General features: G+C 38.8%; 1 protein-coding gene across 2 annotated transcripts; it reads right to left on the reverse strand.

Moving 5' to 3' along the window:
* Window positions 1-13,101: 13,101 nt before the first annotated feature.
* On the reverse strand, window positions 13,102-18,029 carry LOC125156886 (diphosphoinositol polyphosphate phosphohydrolase 3-beta). 2 transcript variants are annotated; one of them, XM_047843107.1, is made up of 2 exons: window positions 17,047-18,029; window positions 13,102-13,130 (listed from the first exon to the last, which is right to left on the reverse strand). In XM_047843107.1, the coding sequence occupies exon 1, from the start codon at window positions 17,777-17,779 to the stop codon at window positions 17,285-17,287; it is 495 nt and encodes a 164-aa protein (XP_047699063.1). In that variant the 5' UTR covers window positions 17,780-18,029; the 3' UTR covers window positions 13,102-13,130; window positions 17,047-17,284. The 2 variants fall into 2 exon arrangements, with proteins under 2 accessions (XP_047699063.1, XP_047699062.1); XM_047843106.1 differs by having other exon boundaries at window positions 17,286-18,028.
* Window positions 18,030-19,240: the final 1,211 nt, after the last annotated feature.

Here is a 19,240-nt window from a genome sequence, read left to right on the forward strand (position 1 = left end):
TGATTTGAAGGTGCACATGCACCCCAATGCTTATAGAAACATTATCAACAATAGCTTAATTATGGAAGGAAGCCAAATGTCCATTAACTGGCAAATGGATAAAGAATATGTGGTGTATATATGTATGTGTGTGTGTGTGTGTGTATAATGGAATACATACATTTTTATATGTATGTATGTATGTATGTATATACAATGGAATATTACTCAGCAATCAAAAAGAATGAAATCTTGCCATTTGAAACAATGTGGATGGAACTAGGCTGTATTATGCTAAGGGAAATAAGTCAGTCAGAGAAAGACAAATATCATGTGATTTCACTCATATGTGGAATTTAAGAAACAAAACAGATGAACATAAAGGAAGGGAAGAAAAAATAGGATAAAAACAGAGAGGGAGGCATACCATAAAAGACTCTTAAATACAGAGAACAAACTGAGGGTTTCTGGTGGGGTGTTGGGTGGGGGGATGGGCTAAATGGGTGATGAGCATTAAGGAGGACACTTGTTGGGATGAGCACTGAGTGTTATATGTAAGTGATGAATCACTAAATTCTATTCCTGAAATCATTATTACACTATATGTTAACTAACTTGGATTAAAAAAATGTCACGGCATGTCTTCATAGCTTAAAATTCTTTTAACTTTAAAATGGAATTCTGCTGTGAATTCTACAATTCACTGAAGTACTTGTGTGACTCACCAACTAAACTGTGAGTGACAGAGATAGCGTAGCATGGCTTACTCAGGACTACTAATCTGTAGGCATCTGATCTTTCAAACATGGTCCTCAACAAGGGTCCATTTCCTATGGCGAGGGAAGATCAGTAGCAACTTCAATACAGTGGCACCATGAGTTGCCCTGCTGAGGATGTGGCCTCCATGCTGAGGTTCATGATAAGACCTGAGGTCTCCCAGTTTGTTCTTCTCCTTTCCTTCTGAACTTCCCCCTAATATTCCCCCTGTCTGACATTTCTCTTTATCTTACTGCCCTTTGGCACCAGGCACATAAATGTCCTATCCTCTAGCAAAGTGCTATTAAGACTAGTCATGAGATAGACTTTAAATATGTGGATTTTGAGCTTCTGGAAGGAGGTAAACTGCAAAATCCAAATAACAAATAAAATATATTCAAATAAAGGTATTGTTTTTAGAGTGAAATCAATGAATGATTGCTTAGTTTTTTATTTAACTCTAAGAAACGGGATCACATTAGAGTTTCTATGGGGCTATATCTACTTGTCATCACACAGGTGTTTTGCAACCACACCTGGGGACTTCACTGCTACCTACAAATGTTGCCTTTGTTTTCTCAGTTCTCTTTCCTCTTCACCATAGAGCTACACAAATTCTACTCCCCTTTCTACTAACCTCTTATCTTATATGTTTTCTCCTCACACTTAGCAGATGACTCGACTTTTACCTTTCCAAGGAAAACAAATCTCTCAAGTGTAACATCTCAATTTCATAACACAAACATACAACCTTCTTTATACCCTTATCCAGCCTTTCCTCCTTCCCTCTGGGTGTAATGGAAGAGGTAGCCTTCCCTCCATCTAAGCTAAATTCCTTCTATGTGCTTCCCATCACAAGTTCTTCAACTCTCTCAGACTCTTGTTGCCACATTTTCCTATGTCTTCAGGATTTCCCTCTCTACTGGATGGATCCTCAACAAATAAAGGTGCCCGAGTGTCTGTCATCTTGAAAACACAAAAAAACTCTTTTTCTATCTGACATTGCCTTTCAGCTACCATTCCATTTCTCTCTTCTCCTTCATAGTTACATTACTTGAGTGAATTATTTAGACTCACTGAATCTAATTCCTTACCTCCCACTCATTCTTCAACTCACTGTCATCTGTCTTCCCACCTTGTCACTCTATTAAAACAGTTCTTGTTAACAATCTTTTCTACTATGTCACTATCGCTGTATTATTCCACACACTTTACAACTCCCTTCTTAAATGTTGTATAACCCAATTCTGTGACTTCACTTTCTCCTGGTTTCTCTGTTATTTTGATGACCACTCCTTTTTTAAATGATCCTTTTGTATGCACTTTTCTCTATGCCCATTCCAAAAATTTGTTTTATTAATATATGAGTTATATGCCATAATCTGCACCCATTTAAAGTGTATAATTCAATGGTTGTTAATGCATTTACAGAGTTGTGTAATTCTAATTTTAGAATATCTTCAATATGACAAAAAGAAACCCTATACATATTTGAGATCAATCTCCATTCTCCTTTCCTTCAGTTATAGGCAACAATTAATATACTTTTTGATTACATGGATTTTCTCATACTAGGCATTATATATAAAGAAATTATACCATATGTAATATATTATGTCTGGCTTCTTGTTCATCCATGTAATGGTATAATACTCCATTCCCTTTTATTGCTGAATAATATCTTATTGTGTGGATATACTACATTTTATTTATACATTCATCAGTGGTTAAACATATAGGTTGTTTTCATTTTTTGGCTGCTATGAATAACACTGCTATAAATATTCATGAATAAATATTTTTGTGGAATATGCTTTAATTTATCTTGGGAATATATCTAGTAGAATTGTTGGGTCATGTGGTAACTCTGTTCAACATTTTAAAAACTGCCCAACTATTTTCCAAAGTGATAGTGATACTTTACACATATGAGGGCTCCAATTACTCCACATCTTCACTATCACTTGTTATTTTTTAGTCTTTTTTATTATAGTCATTCTAGAGGGTGAGACGTGGTTTCTCATTGTGATCCTAATTGGAATTTCCCTAATAACTAATAATTTAGGGAATATTTTCATGTGCTTATTGTCCACTTGTATATTTCTTTGGAGAAATGTCTTTTTAAATCCTTTGCCAGTTTTTAATTGCATTATTTGTTTTATCACTGACTTGTGAATGTTCTTTAATATTCTGGATACAATACAGGTTGTTGATCATTTTATTGTTTTTAAAGTTTTTATTAAAATTATACTTAGTTAACACACAGTATAATATCAGTTTCAGGTGTACAATATAGTGTCAACACTTCCCAGTGCTCATCACAAAAAGTGCACTCTTTAATCCTCATCACCTATTTAACCCATCCAGCCACCCACCTCTCCTCTGGTAATCATCAGTTTGTTCTCTATAGTTAAGAATCTGTTTATTGATTTGTCTCTCTATTTTGTCTTTTTTCCCCATACAATTATTTCAATAGATGCAGAAAAAGCATTTGATAAAGCACAACATCCATTCATGATAAAAAAAAACCCTCAACAAAATCAGTTTAGAGGGAACATACCTCGACATAATAAAGGCATATATGAAAAACCTACAGCTAATATCATCTTCAGTGGGGAAAATCTGAGAGCTTGTCCTTATGGTCAGGAACAAGACAGGGATGTCCATTCTCACCACTGTTATTTAACATAGTAGTGGAAGTCCTAATCACAGCAATCAGACAACAAAAAGAAATAAAAGGCATCCAAATTAGCAAGGAAGGCGTCAAACTTTCACTATTTTCATATTAAGTGATGCTATATACAGAAAACCTGACAGACTACACCAAAAAATTGTTAGAATTAATGCATGAATTCAGCAAAGTCATAGGATAAAAAATCAATGTACAGAAATCTGTTGCATTTCTACATACCAATAATGAAACAGCAGAAAGAGAAATTGAGGAATCAATTCCATTTACAACTGCACCAAAAAACCCCATAAGATTCCTAGGAAAAAACCTAACCAAAGAGATGAAAGATCTGTACCCTGAAAACTATGAAACACTGATGAAAGAAATTGAAGATGACACAAAGAAATGGAAAGAAATTCCATGCTTATGGATTGGAAGAACAGATATTCTCAAAATGTCTACACTACCCAAAGCCATCTACACATTTAATGCAATCCCTATCAATATGCCAATAGCATTTTTCACAGAGCTATAACAAACAATTCTTAAATTTGTATGAACATACAAAAGACCCCAAATAGCCAAAGCAATCTTGAAAAAGAAAAGCAAAGCTGGAGACATCACAATTCCAGACTTCAAGTTATATTACAAAGCTGTAGTGATCAAAACAGTATGGTGCTGGCACTAAAATAGACACATAGATGAAGGGAACAGAATAAAAACCACAGAAATGAATCCACGATTATATGGTTAATTAATCTTTGACAAAGCAGGAAAGAATATGCATGAGAAAAGGACAGTCTCTTCAACAAATGGTGTTGGGAAAACTGGACAGCAGCATGCAAAAGAATAAAACTCGACCACTTTCTTGCACCATACAGAAAAATAATATCAAAATGGATGAAAGACCTAAATGTAAACCTGAAATCATAAAAATCCTAGAAGAGCACACAGGCAGTAACTTCTTTGACATCAACCATAGCAACTTCTTTCTAGATATGTCTCCTAAGGCAAGGGAAACAAAAGCAAAAATAACATTTGGGATTTCATCAAAACAAGAAGCTTCTGCACAGTGAAGGAAACAATCAACAAAACTAAAAGGCAACCTATTCGATCAAGAAGATATTTGCAAATGACATATTTGATACATGGTTAGTATACAAAATTTTTGAAGAACTTACACAACTAAACATCCAAAAAACAAATAATCCAATTAAAAATGGGCAGAAGACATGAATAGACATTTTTCCGAAGCAGACATACAGATGTCCAATAGACACATGAAATGATGCTCAACATCACTGATCATCAAGGAAATATAAATAAAAAATACAACATATAATCTCACACCTGTCAGAATGGCTAAAATCAACAACATAAGAAACAACAGGTATTGGCAAGGATGTGAAGAAAGGGGAGCTCTCTTGCACTGTTGCTGGAAATGCAAACTGGTGCAGCCACTCTGGAGAACAATATGGAGGTTCCTCAAAAAGTTAAAAATAGAACTACCCTACGATCCAGCAATTGCACTACTACATATTTACCCAAAGAATACAAAAACACTAATTCAAAGGGATACATGCACCCTGATATTTATAGCAGCCAAATATGTAAAGAGCCCAAGTGTCCATCAACTGATGAATGGATAAAGAAGATATGGTATGTACAATGGAACGTTACTCAGCCATATAAAAGAATGAAATCTTGCCATTTGCGATGGCATGGATGGAGCTAGAGGGTATTATGTTAAGTGAAATAAGTCAGAGAAAGACAAATACCATATGATTTCACTCACCTGTGGAATTTAAGAAACAAGCAGATTTGTTGATCATTTTAAAGAGCCAACTTTTTCTATTGTTTTCATAATGCTTCATTTAATTTTCATTCCATTCTTTTGTATTACCTTCTTTTTTAAAGTTTACTCTCCACCCAATGTGGGGCTCTAACTCGCAACTCTTGAGATCAAGAGTTGCATACTCTACCAACTGAGCCAGCCAGGCACCCCATATGTCATCTTCTTTTTGCTTGCTTTGTGTTTACTTTGGTCTTCTTTTAATAGAAACATAATTACAAATTTTCACTTAAGTACTGCTCTAGGTGCAGCTCAAGTTTTTGTGTTTTGATCCTATCCATCTCAAAGTTTTTTCTAATTTTCATTGTGATTTTTTCTTTGACCCATTGGTTATTTAGGAATGTATTGCCTAATTTCCACATATTTGTGAGTTTCCCACATTTTTCTCTATGGTTGATTTCTAATTTAATTCCATTTTGGTTAGAGAGCATAATTTGTATAATTTCAGTCTTTAAAATCCATTGAGGAATATTTATGGCCTAGCATATGGTCTGTTTTGGGGAATGTTCTGTGTACTTGACAGGAATGAATATTTTGCTGTTGTTTGGTGGAGTGGTCTTTAGATATATGTTACTTTACTTGTTTTATAGTATTGTTCCCTTGTTGCTATTAGTATCCTGGAACACCAGTCCCCTCCTAATTGCTAACTTTTAAGATTCCTATTGTTTTAAACAATGCTCTTTGGCATGAATATTTCTAGGTTCTTTTCCAAATAAATTCAGTCCTTTCAAGCAACACTGCTGTGCTTAGTTTTCATGGCCTGCCTCTCCTCCTAGGCAGAAACTCCAGACAACTGTACTGGAACAAGAGGTGGGTATAGCAGGCTTCTCCTGCAGTAACACCCCCAACTGGGCACTGGTGGAGATGGCAGTCCATGGTTATTTCAGCTTTCCCTACTTCACCCTACAAGTGTATTATGGCAGAGGAGAATGGAATCCTGCTATTCTTGGCCTGTCATGCCTAAGGCTGAGACCTCACTCTGTAACTGGAAGTTAGTCCTCTAGCCTAGGCTTGCCTGTAATAGGAATTCTGCAACATGGGGCTGCAAGGGTACAGAGACACCTGGTGGCCTTCTCCTCTTGGTGTGAAGGCATAACCCTAGAGTAGCAACTGAGGGGATAGGGAGCCCCCATCTTCTTGGGCACATCTATATTTCAGGTAGAGCTTGTACATGGAGCTGGGGGAGATGGAATACCTCAAATGCCACAGACTCTCACTATTTTTGTAGAGATTTACTAGATTTTCTTGAACAAATCTTTATTATTTGCTGTATGCCCTTATGACAAATTCTAGTAACTTTAAGTGTGTGTGTGTGTGTGTGTGTGTGTAAAATTGTCACCAATTAAATGGTACTTCACAGGGGGATGGGTCCACCAAGATCCTCACACAACCATTCTGAAGTCCTGAACCCATACTTAAATGTTGATACTCCTCAGGGATCTCTTTGCTGTCCTCTCTACACTCTCTCCTTAGATGAACTTGGGTATACCCACTTCTTCATCTATTGCCCACCTACTGATGACTCCAAAATCTCTACCTCCAGCTCATTCTTCTTTCCTAGACTGCATCTGTGTGCATCTCTGGCCTTTTGGATATCTCCAGGTTAATATCCTTTGGTTACTGGAAACTAACAGTTTTAAAATTAACTCATCTATTCTCTGCCCCAGGGAATGGTACCATCAACCCTCTTGCTCTAGTGAGATATATCAGTGATATATCTCTTTCATTTTCAACATCCAGTTAATCAACTCATGCCCCTTTAAACCCTATATATTTCTAAAAGGTATCCACTTCTTTTTTTTAAGTTTATTTATTTTGAGATAGAGATAGTGGGACAGGGGCAGAGAGAGGAAGACAGAGAATCCCAAGCAGGTTCTGGTGCAGAGCCTGATGCAGGGCTTGAACCCATGAACTGTGAGATCATGACTGAAGTTGTACGCTTAACTGACTGAGCCACCCAGGTGCCCAAAAATGTATCCACTTCTATCAACATGGTCAACATGTTAGTTGAGGTCACCATCATTTCTCACTTGGACAATTACCACAATCTCCTCCCTTTTTTCAAACAATTTTCTACTCTTCAGACAAATTGATGTCATGTCTCCTCTCAAATCTCTGACAAGTTGCATAAGACCTTCTATAATCTGGCTTTTTCTTAGCCCATTGTCTTCACCTCTAGATCTTTTCTTCTCTCCACCTTCAGATTATGTTCTAGACATAATAAGCAAGTTCCTGTTCCTAAAAGCACAATATTTTTAAAGTTTATTTATTTTGAGAGAGAGAGAGAGGGAGAGAGAGAATCCCAAGTAGGCTCTGCATGGTCAGTGCAGAGCCTGATGAAGGGCTCAAACTCACAAACCATGAGATCATGACCTGAACGAAATCTAGAGTCTGATGCTTAACCAACTGAGCCACCCAGGCACCCCTAAAAGTACCATGTTTTTATCCAGCTTCAAGAAGCTCACATCTACTCTTCTCTCTTTTTGGAACACTCTGACTCCCAACTATTTCTCCTAGCTAGGACTATTCATCCTTCAGGTGTCAAGTTACATGGCATTTCCTCTGAGAATCTCTCCCCAAACCCACTAAACTAAGTTAGTTCCCCTACTATGTGCTGGAAGCACCCGCTGAATCCCCACTATCATAAAAAAAACCACTTGGTACATTTTTCTGAGATTTCTTGTTTCATTATCTGTCTCCCCAGTACAGTGAGAGCTCTGTGAAGATATGGGCCATGTCTGATTTGCCTAATTAATGTATCTCTAGACGTAACAGAATTCATAGCCTAAAGTTCTAATAGTTCTGAGTAGTTTATCACAACTAAAGCTCAGTTGTAAGGCTGGAGGTACTAGATAAATATAAGTATTTTCCTATTTATCTACCAGGCTAGATGAAAAAACACAACTAAAAATTTTACTGATTGGAACATGATAGAGAATCTTTTCTTCACATATAGAACATATTAATATTTAATTCAGGATTAGAAAAAGGTAATAATAAATAGATTTGGACAGTGGGATGTTCTTGGGTAGCACAGTGTTCCTGGGAAGGGTTTCCTTGCACTAAATAAGAATACATCCAGGATTGGGTAATTCCTAAAATGTCCACTAGGGAGACAGATGCCATTGATGGTACCATATATAGCATATATAAGTTTCCCTCACTATCTGAAAGTAGAGCATTCCTATGAAACCTTTCCTAAGCTGGCAAAAAGTGGAGAGGCATTTACAATTAAGTTATATGGAAAAAATTTTGAGTGTTCCCAGACCCAAAAAAAACCTCTCTTAGGCTTTTCTGATACCTTAAGACACATCTTGCTAATAGATGTAATGGAGATAAAATACAGATGCTCACAGACACAGTTCAAAGCTATGGTATTTTGATGCAGAGATGCCAAGTATAGTTCCTGGGGAAGGAACTTCATGGGGCCACTCTCACTACTGGGGTGCACGCTGCCCTATAGGGTGTTGCTGCAAAACAAACACTGAACACTATTTTTGCTTTTTTGCCTTAAAAAAAAAAACAAAAGCAAGAATTCTCTTCAGATTTCTTTCATTTAGCAAAAACAGGTACAATAGCCCCTCCTTATCCAGAGGGGATACGTTCCAAGACCCCCAAGTGGATACCTGAAACCATGCATCGTAACAAACCCTATATATATATATATATATATATATATATATATATATATATATATGTTTTTTCCTGTACATACATACATATAATAAAGTTTAATTTATAAGTTAGGCACAGTAAGAGATGAATAATAACTGATAATAAAATACAAGAATTATAACAATATACTACAATAAGTTATGTGAATATGGCCTGTCAAAATATCTTATTGCACTGTACTCACCCTTCATCTTGTGATGATGTGAGATGATAAAAAGCCTACAGGATGAGATAAAGTGAGGTGACTTATGTAGGCATTGTGATGTAGCATTCGGCTATTATGGACCTTCTGATGAAGGTCAGAAGGATCATCTGTTCCTGGAACGTGGTTGACTGTGGGTAACTAAAACTTTAGAAAGCAAAGCCATGGGGGAGCCTTGGTAGCTCAGACTCCCCCACTCACACACGCGATCTCTCTCTCTCAAATTAAAAAAAAAAGCAAACCCATGGATAATGGGGGGACTACTGTAATAATTAGGTCTTTCATAAAAGAGAAGTGGCCTAATGTGAACTTACGAAAAGTGGAGGATACCTGTACTAAGAATGACTCACAGTCTATTTATGTCTTTGTAACAGCCAAAAAATAAGGTCTAAGTTTGAGTGGGTAGACAAAAGGAAAAGGGAGAATTGTTACCAATCTTGTTCTAAGTCCTCTATACCCTCAGTACTGGCCCCAAATAAGTCTAAACTTCCAGAGGTCCTGGCCTGCATCTTCACACTGTTGTTTAGGTTTACATAGGGAAAGGTGTTAAGTCTTGTTGGACCATGGCTGGGTTTTTTGGTTCCCCATGTTTACAATCTTGGAAAAGGTGGAGTACTAAATTCACTATATATGGTCAGTCCTGTTGTTCTTTGTCTTAATATAGAGCATGAGTTTTGGAGTAATATAAAACTGAATTTCTATCCCCCCAGCCAATCGCATTCTAACCTTTTGATTCTATTAATTTCAGATTCACATCTTTGATTCTGGGACTATAAATTTGAGATATCTTAAATACTATTTGGAGATTGAGTTGCAGAAAAAGCTTTCCTTTCTCCATGGGTATGGTAAACACTGTACATGACTTAAAACTGCACTCTCAGTTTCTGGTAGTGATGAGGGGAATGGTGGGGGGTGGAAGGACATCCCTAGCTCATTTGGAGTCAGCCTATGGTAGGGAACCAGTTTAACATGGGAACCTAGAAAATATATGACCTGTGAAATAGTTGTAAATTGTGTTTACTACATGCTCCTCATGCAATCTGGTAATCTTCAGTAAAATCTTATTAGAAGTTATGGTCTGGTCTCTTGTGTATTATATGAAATTGGGGCACATTTCATTATATGAAAGATTATATGAAAGATGAGGGCACATTCTGGAGTAAAAAGGTACAAGAGGCAGAACAGGATTTCATTCTTAGAGTCCAGAGTAGTGGTGTCATTGTTTACCAGTTGAAAACCACTGTGCAGGAACCTCATGAGGATCAGAGGATACAGAGAGAGAGAGAGAGAGTGATACAGTAGCTTGCTGAGGATCCAGAGAAGACAGAAGGAACTTTCTGGAAAACAAGATAGTAGCAAGCCTACTTTTAGCCAGATTACAACTGTGTGATTTATTAAAGGGGCACCTCCTCTGAATCGATGCCTATCCCCGCACCGCCATTCCCACCAGCTTGTTGAGTAGAAAGTCTGTGTGGGAATTAGGAAACAAACAACCAAAAACCAAACAGGGCTATTGTGTCCTGCATTATGACTTGCTGTGTACAGGGCACGGTCTGGATTTCAGACCCAAGTTTCATGCTATGCCTGCTGTACTTATGCAGGACAGAAGTAGCAAAAATTCCATAATGGCCCTGAGCATTAGCCTAAAAAATTCTGAGGAACAGCAAGGTACCTATGTGGTGGGTGCTTAACAATAAAAGGGGTCATGGAGTTTTGAAAATATTCTGGTGGAAGAGGCTCACCTGTGCCATCTGTTTAGGTTACATATATTTATATTTGAAAAGAAAAAGGTTGGAATATATATATATATACACACACACAAATTTTTCAAATATGGTTATTCTGGGTAGGGGGATCATGTGTGATTTTTTTATTCATGTGTTTTAGAGGGAATTTTCCAAATTTTATGAAATTAAGAAAAAGTTAATTTTGTAATCAGAAAAAAATAATTTTTTAAAGATAAGTTGTAGAATGGGAGTGTTGTCTCATCAGGAACCTAAGTTTATGTCCATCATTGAGGTTCAAAGTTTTCTGGTCATGTCTGGCATGCTGATGACACTAAAAGTCTTTTTACATGTGGAACTGGGAGACCTTCAAGGAAATAATTCACATTGAGGGAAGAGCAAGTTTGCCAATATGTTTAGCAGGAAGAAAACCTAGGTTTTTGGTGAGGAGGGATGAGTGCCTGTCTGGGCTGTAGATTTGTCTTTTAACCAGCCTTCCCTACTTAAGTCTTTGGGATTGCAGGGGCCTACAAATAAACAACAAAGAAATTGTTACTCAATTTTTATTATGGAAAGTTTCAAATATATACAAAAGTATAGAGAAGAGTATAATGAACTCCCAAATATCTGTCACACAGCTTCAAAAATTATCAATTTATTACCAATCTCATTTTATCTATATGCTCATCTACCCCACCCCCAGGTTATTTTGAAGCAAATATCAGTAGCATAATCATTTCATCTGTAAAATTTACAGTACATTTCTCTAAAAGATAAGGATTAAAAAAACATAACCACAGTACCATATCACATCTTAAAAAAACCCAATAAATTGGGAGATGTGCAATTTCAAATTCTGTAAGGATTAAGGAAACAATATATTTCACTGGTACCATGAGTAAAGGTATAACACTAAAACGGAGCTCACATTTTTTGCTTATGTAATTGCTTTATAAATGCAAAAGAAGAAAACTACCATATTAAAGCTACTTTGGGGCCTCTGTATGAAGCTGGGTAAGAGTGTTGACATTACAAACCCCATGGCAAAACTCCATAAAATTATCTCTAAAAATCTTTGTCATTTTTCTTAAAGTTGCTCTCCTGGACACAGTTGACCCAAGTCCTCTCTATATAAATTCTTCATCTTCTATTCCCCCCTACAGAAGATTTTTTTCTTCAATGCCTTTTCTAAGTGACAACAATTTAGCTCACTCTCCTCCACATTCTCATATGCAGAAACCAGGTAGAATGAGAAGCCAGCTGAGTGTGTCAGAAAAGGGGATGAAAATTGGCCAACTGTATCAGTAAGAGAGGCAAAATAAACCTAGGCAAAGTAAGTGGTATAATTAACTTTGGAAACTGCCTGTACCGCAGTTTTTGTTAGCTCTGGCATCAAATAATAGAGTATCCTGAACCTATAAACTGGGAAAAACAATCTTCAAAGGGATGGTAAGATCACATGAAAGAAGTAGTTAGGGCATTGCAAAAACATCAAATATATCATTTTAAAATTTATTTTTATAAAAATTCACAATATTATATTGTGTTCAGTGTATTTATTTTATAGTTTTATAGCAAGTGATATTTTTTGAATAAAATTTTCAGCAAAGTAACAACAGTACAAAAACACTAAAGTTGTTACACAAAGGACCGGTTCTACAAAATGTTGTCCTTAAATGATGGGGTAAATCTCAAAATGGTGCTAGCCACTTTGTGGTATGACAGAGAATTATGGGTAATAATTCTTGTCCTTGAACAACTTAAAACTGCCTTGAAAAGTTTCTGAAACACCTGATATGGGAAAGCCTCACACTTGGTGCCCACACAGCATATATTCTACTAGCACCAATCGAAAGGGGAATGTTTTGCCACATAGTGATTACAAAATGTGAATTCAAAGAACCTTCAGAGATGTCAACCAAATTTAAAGTAGTGTTTCATATGCAGAATATGCAAACAGGAAGGAAATGTGGTCTTTGCTCTCAATGATATCACAGTCTAATGGAGAAGGCAGATACATCAAAAAAGCACAACAATAGGCTATAGGTGCTGAAATCAGAGTCTGTTCGTGTACAATAGTACAACAACCAGGGCAAGAAAAGTCAGTGGCATAGACAGGTAAAGAGTGTCCCAAGATACAGGAGGGAAATCAGATGAGCTGTCTCCTTGGAAACATTTTCAGAAACGCTCACCTCCACTTGAAAATTCCATTGATCAGTGGTTCACATCAATGATTCTTTCAAAGCCATCCTGCAGATCTTTGCTGTTCATCTGGAAAAGGAAACCAACGTATAATTAGCAGGCTTATATACTAATTTAAGAACTCCTCCAATTGACAAATTTACAAAGAGTCTATGATCTGCATCACTCTGCATTTGGAAAGCCTTCACAGAATTATCTAATGCAGATGCAATGTGAGTCTAGATCAGCAGCTGAAGGAGTTACCTGTTATATTATGAAATAAAAAATGCAGGAAAGCAGTGATACTACAAACTTTGCAAAAAGGTGGGTGGTCATGTAAGACATAAAAAATTCTAAATTCCATTTTCTGGACTGTAGGCTTATGGAAATAATTCAGGCTAGTTCTCACCCATCAAAGGGTTTATGGTCTAGCTGCACAACCATGCAAATAAGTACAATAAACTGTTAGAACCACGACACAGAAGAAAGCATCTTATCCCAGTGGTCAGGAAAGTATTCTCATGGTTTATAAAGTATTATTTTTATTATCTCAAATTTTTATAAATTACGTATTTAAAAAAACCTGAGCATCAGATAGATAACTTGGCTAAAGTCAGTGTGAGCCAGAACTGGAGCCAGTTTTCAACCCTAAGTCTGTCTGACTTCAAGCCCTAACTGTAGTTTCTATCACACCAAACTGTCTCATAGAAACGTCATGTTTTACTTCTATCACCATAGTGACTTTCCCACTTCTTATAGTACTGTTTGCCCATGAACATTTAAAATCTGCTAAATACAGTATAACAGTTTATAAGGAAACAACTACCAAGAAAATATTGGTAAAATTCTGGTTTTGTCTGGAAGCTCTCCCCCATGGGACATCTGAAAGTAAAAAGCCTTTACTCGGTCAAATATATCTTGTGTGTGTGTGTCTGTGTGTGTGTGTGTGTGTGTGTGTGTGTGTGTGTGTGTACATACAGACATTTCTAGAAAAAAATATACATTATAGACAGAGCACCAATTATTTCCAGTATACTTATGTATTTGTATTAACCTCTAATGTTTTCTCTTTATACATTAGGAAGAATAAACTATTTGACCAGCTGGAAATGTAAGCTATTTATAAAACATACAGAAAAGAAATTTCTGATGCATGTCTGCAAACCTTAATTATCTGTGGAGAGTACTCTTTTCCTTATCAAGGGGAGGGCTGAAAAACCAAACAAATAATGTACAAGTGACTTTTTAACACTCTTGGAAGGAAAAAAAATTCCCAACTGTGCATCAATCTTTGGGGCATTGAGGTGATAGAAATTTTCTATACACTACCTCTGGTTGCCTGTTTTGGCCTCAGACTCTTGGTCTTAAAGAGTAAAAGAGGATCTCCTTGGACCTTTTAACTATTCTGACAAGGCTAGGCTCCAGAGAATATTTCACAAAAACTACTTAAATGAACCTGACAGTCAATGCTGAAAATATCATGACTTATTCTAGATGTTTCTGTCAAAAAAAAGCCCACAACATATTTACAGGCTAATAATTCTTAGTAATAGGTTAGTATGAATACTGTGCATTTTTGTCTTAGATACTTAAGAACCAAATAAAATGATGCATTATTACCTCTAAGAATAACAAGTTAAGCCTCCAAAGTATTTGTGACAGAATTTCAGGTGGAAGGGATTTTTATCAACAAACTTATCTATAAAATAAAGATCCAATATGTCTGATGTGTTAAGGAAGTATTTAAGAATCTTGTTGAAAAACTAGGTTATTGGGAAAAGATATCTTTGGGTCTATTTGAGATTTTATGAATAGTGAAAGTCTGCTTGTTTGAAATTAAATGTGCTCAAAGAGATATACAATATATATCACTTTTAAGGGAAAATAGAAAAATATTCAATAATTATATTTGATCAAACTATATAATTCAAATGAAACTGTCGCTGGTTTTAAAAACTCATCTTTAAAAAAATTTTTACTGTTTATTTATTTTTGAGACAGAGTGCAAGCATTGGAGGAGCAGACAGAGGCAGACACAGAATCTGAAGCAGGATCCAGAATCTGAGCTGTCAGCATAGAGCCAAACACAGGGCTTGAACTCACGAACCATGAGATCATGACCTGAGCCAAAGTCGGACACTTAACCGACCGAGCCACTCATGCGCCCCTTAAAAACTCATTTTTAAATTTACTTTGAGATCATTAGTGCCAAAAATGTTTTGTGAACTGAAACTTGTACTCTATCTGTGCTTAAATTTGTAGGAAGATTTGTTTCCAAAACAGTGGCACCAAACTTTAGAAAGTGCAACAGAACCCACTTTTTAACAGCAATCATATAAACATTTTAATTTGTAGAAGTACAGTGCAAACCAAATGGAGAAAAGTATTTGAGTATTTTGAAGAGTAAAACACACAAAGAACACAAGAGGGCAGCACAAAAAAGCATACATTCTAAAAGTCAACATATAAAGTTCAAAAACACAACTATTGTATAGTCTTAAAAGAAGTCAGAGTACTGGTTAGGAGTAGAAATGCAATGGGCTTTTGAGTTACAGGTAATGTTAATTTCTTGAACTGGATTCTGGTTACATGCATGTATTCACTATGCAAAAACTGATTAAGCTGTAGTGTTAGAATTTGTACATTGCTCTGTATGTTCTAAAACAGTAAAATATGAATTTCTAAAAAAAGGTACCTGTTACACTTTTAGCAGTAATTGTTTTTGAAAACAGGTTGCTTTAACAAATATTTTAAATGTTAAAATTATTTAATAATGTAAATGTTTAAATTCTTTTCTATTTTATACTCATTATTTACTACTGGAATGTTTTAAAAATGTTTAAGTGTTATATATGCCATCACCTTTCCACCCTTAGTATCCTCTTCACAAAGTAGGTTGTACTTTTACCTGACTGCTGAATGGCTACGAGAATAAAGGTAGTTTCAGAAGAGAGGCCTTTGGAATTTAGGTAAGATTCCTGATTTCAAACAAATACTGAAGCAAATGCAAGAGCTTTTAATTAGATATCTCAAAAAAAGTTTGTCCTGTGACAGAAAACATTTATCCTAAATCTTTAATAGAGATTGTTCAGGTGTCCTGACACTTTAAGAAGTCTGTACCAGCCAAGTATCAAGAAAGGTACATCACGGGATTGGAATGTAATCACCATATAAATCCCATGCCTATGGTTATTGGTAGTCAGGAGGGTTAACTGGAATGTCCACTCAATTCAAATATGTGAAATAACTTTCTTTCAAAGACTAGTTAATATTGGGAGAACCATGGCTATTCTAGGGTATTAAGAAATGGGCAATGAAGTTGCAAGTTGAACACGAAATCACTCCCTACGAATACAGTTTTCATGATAACATGTACACATCAGGATGTGTTTGGCTAACAATACTTATCCAAGAAGATATTCACTGTCTAAAGTAATATTTGTTAAAGTACATTTGGGCTGTATGGGAAATGGCCACTTCAAATAAGCAGCAAAAAATTACCACTGGTGAAATTTTTTTGAAAATCAAATTATGTACCTATGAGTAAAGAAACTTCTGAAAAGGCCAAATTAGATCACATCACTAAACACAAAATTATTGCCCAGTAAGGAAAGACCATAAGATGTGAAATTTCTTAAATATTAAAAAAAAAAATCCATCAATGATCTTTAAACCAATTGCCATCACAGAAGGGCTGGCGCTAATGCTGTGAATGAGAAAGGAGGTTAAGAAAAAAAAAAAATTAAAGATGCCACACCACCAAGATGTTCAGATTTAAAAGGCCTTCACTACAAAACAAACCGCAAGGCTACGGTACTAAAAATGCACACGTGCACATACACACGTGTGTGGAAACGTAAAAGAAAAGAACAACCCACAGCGTGAACACACTTGTACACACACACACACACACACACACACACACACACACACACTAAGAGCTGAGCAAGCAGTTAAGGCACCTTAAAAAAACAACAACAAACAAACCCACGTGGTTTAGGCTTACCGAAATCTGTTACAGTCCTACGAAGCAGCGATTTTCAAAGCATCTGAAAAACGTGCAAATTGTCTGAAAACAGTGCCTGGCAACTGAGACAGTTTGCAAGCGTGATTCAGAGCTCTGCCAAGGAAACAAAAGAAGCCCCCCTCCTCCCCGAGAGACCGCACTAGGCAGCAGAGGTGCTCCGGGCACTATTTATTCTAAGGTAGGCGGAAAGCAGAAGTCTGTGCAGGAGCGGTACATACTAGGGATCGCTCTGTGGCAGAGACGGGGCCACCGAGTTTCCATTGGTTGGGGAGCCGCCCAGCTTTAGTTTCTCCAGATATTCGGCATGCACGGGCTTGTGGCACTGGAGAACCTTGATCGCATCTTCGATTTTGAACCACTCTCGCTTCCTTCCAATGCTAACCGAATCTTCCCAATCCTCCAGAATCTCGGTGACGGTCAGTACGTACACGTACGTTCTGTGCTTGCGGTCTTGGTTCTGTTCGAAAATGCCCAGGAGCCGGCCTAACTTCCCCTTGACTCCCGCCTCTTCGAACACCTCTCGGACAGCCGCACTGCCCGGCTCCTCCTCGGGCTCCATGCCCCCGCCCGGCACGATCCAGCGGTCCGGGTACCGACTGCTACTCACTAACAGCACCTCGTCCTCGCGCTCGCTCCGGAAGCACAGGCACGCCGCCCGCTTCTTGAACCCCTCCGGGTCGTAGGTGCGCGTCTGGTTGGGCTTGCACTTCATCGTCACGGCCACCCGCTCCCGCCGCTCGCTGCTGCCGGGGTCGCTGTCGCCGCTGCCACCGCAGCCGCCCGAGGTGCCAGAGAGAGAAAGGGCCGAAGAGAGGAGCAGCGAGAGAAAGCGCTCTGGCCAGGAGCCCCGGGAGCCCCGGGTAGATGAGGCAGGGGCGGGGGCGGGGACGCGGGCGGGCGAGATACGTCAGTCAGTTCGTCCCCCGTGCGGCCAGAGGGTCCCGAGCGCCGCCGCCTGACTGGACGAGGCGCCGCCGCCCCCGCGCCCGCGCCGGAGCCGGAGCCCGCGACCCCGACCCCGCGCCGCCGCCAGCGGGTCCGCCACTCCGCACAGAGCCCACCCGCGACTCCCGCGCGCGCCCCCCTCCCTCCTCAGCCGCCGGGCAGGGGTTGAGCGAGGTGAGGCGCATTCGCGTGCGCGTCCGTGTCCCCATTCACGTGCGCGTTCACGTTGGAGGGCGAGGGGCGGGGGCGGGGGTCTCGTGGCTCCCGCAGCGCGCGCGGCGGCGCCGGGGGCCCACTGCGCAGGCGCCCCGCACCTCGCGGGCTGGGAATCTCCTGCCAGCGGGACCTCGGTTCGCCAATCGCTGCACTGTGACTTGGGCCGGGATCCTTTCCACGTGCGCCTTTTGAGTCGAACTTGGCCGTGGCGCGGCCAGACGTTTCTCCACCCTGCCCAGCAGGTTGCATGAAACACGTGCACTTATTTTACCCGCGATAAGGTAAAGGGCATCATCACCGTCCATAACAAATGGTACCTCCTTACGTTTTAGGAGGGCCCAGGGTTGTCTAAATGATCCTCAGTATTCCTGGCAAAACAGTACCTAATCTTTGCTGAGTCATAGCATGCCGTTTTATTTCTTCAACGGGTTTGTCCACCTTAAAGGTCAAACAGCCCGTTCGTTTATCAGCAAAATGGGGTTATTTGGGAGTAGCAGAGGAATTGCGATTCGGGACACGCAAAGCGTGGCACACCTTGGACAAGTCTGGAGATCCGAGCAGGGGAACCTTGCTTTGTAGGAAAAAGAGGAAGTTGGGAGGGAGTCCTGCGAAGGAAAAGTCCATTGCAGGAAAACGACAGTTCAGAGTGATGACAGCTTCTCAAGTGGCAGAGTTGTGGTATTTTCCTATTGGCTGAGCTTGTTGCTGGGGCAGGAGAAATTCCTCCTTCCTCCTGCTGGAGTAGGAAAGTAAACTTCTTCCTGCTGGGAATGCAAGGCACTATTTGTCCTTGTTGGGGTCCACAATTGATTGCAGTGGTAGGGTGTGAAAGCTCCCCCTGCTGGCCTATGGACTCCCATTTTAATAAGGTTTCCTTGAGGCGCTTGGGTGGCAAGGTCAGTTAAGCCTCCAGCTGTGGATTCCCACTCAGGTCTTGATCTCAAGACGGTGAGACCGAGCCACAGTCTTGCTCTGCGCTGGGTGTAGAGACTGCTTACGATTCTCTCTCTCT

This window comes from Prionailurus viverrinus, chromosome X (assembly GCF_022837055.1).
Source record: "Prionailurus viverrinus isolate Anna chromosome X, UM_Priviv_1.0, whole genome shotgun sequence".
Lineage (NCBI taxonomy): Eukaryota > Metazoa > Chordata > Mammalia > Carnivora > Felidae > Prionailurus > Prionailurus viverrinus.

Bases quoted from the DNA above. Each gene is read 5' to 3' on its own strand.
- LOC125156886 (XM_047843107.1), bottom strand. From the start codon at position 17,779: ATGAAGTGCAAGCCCAACCAGACGCGCACCTACGACCCGGAGGGGTTC.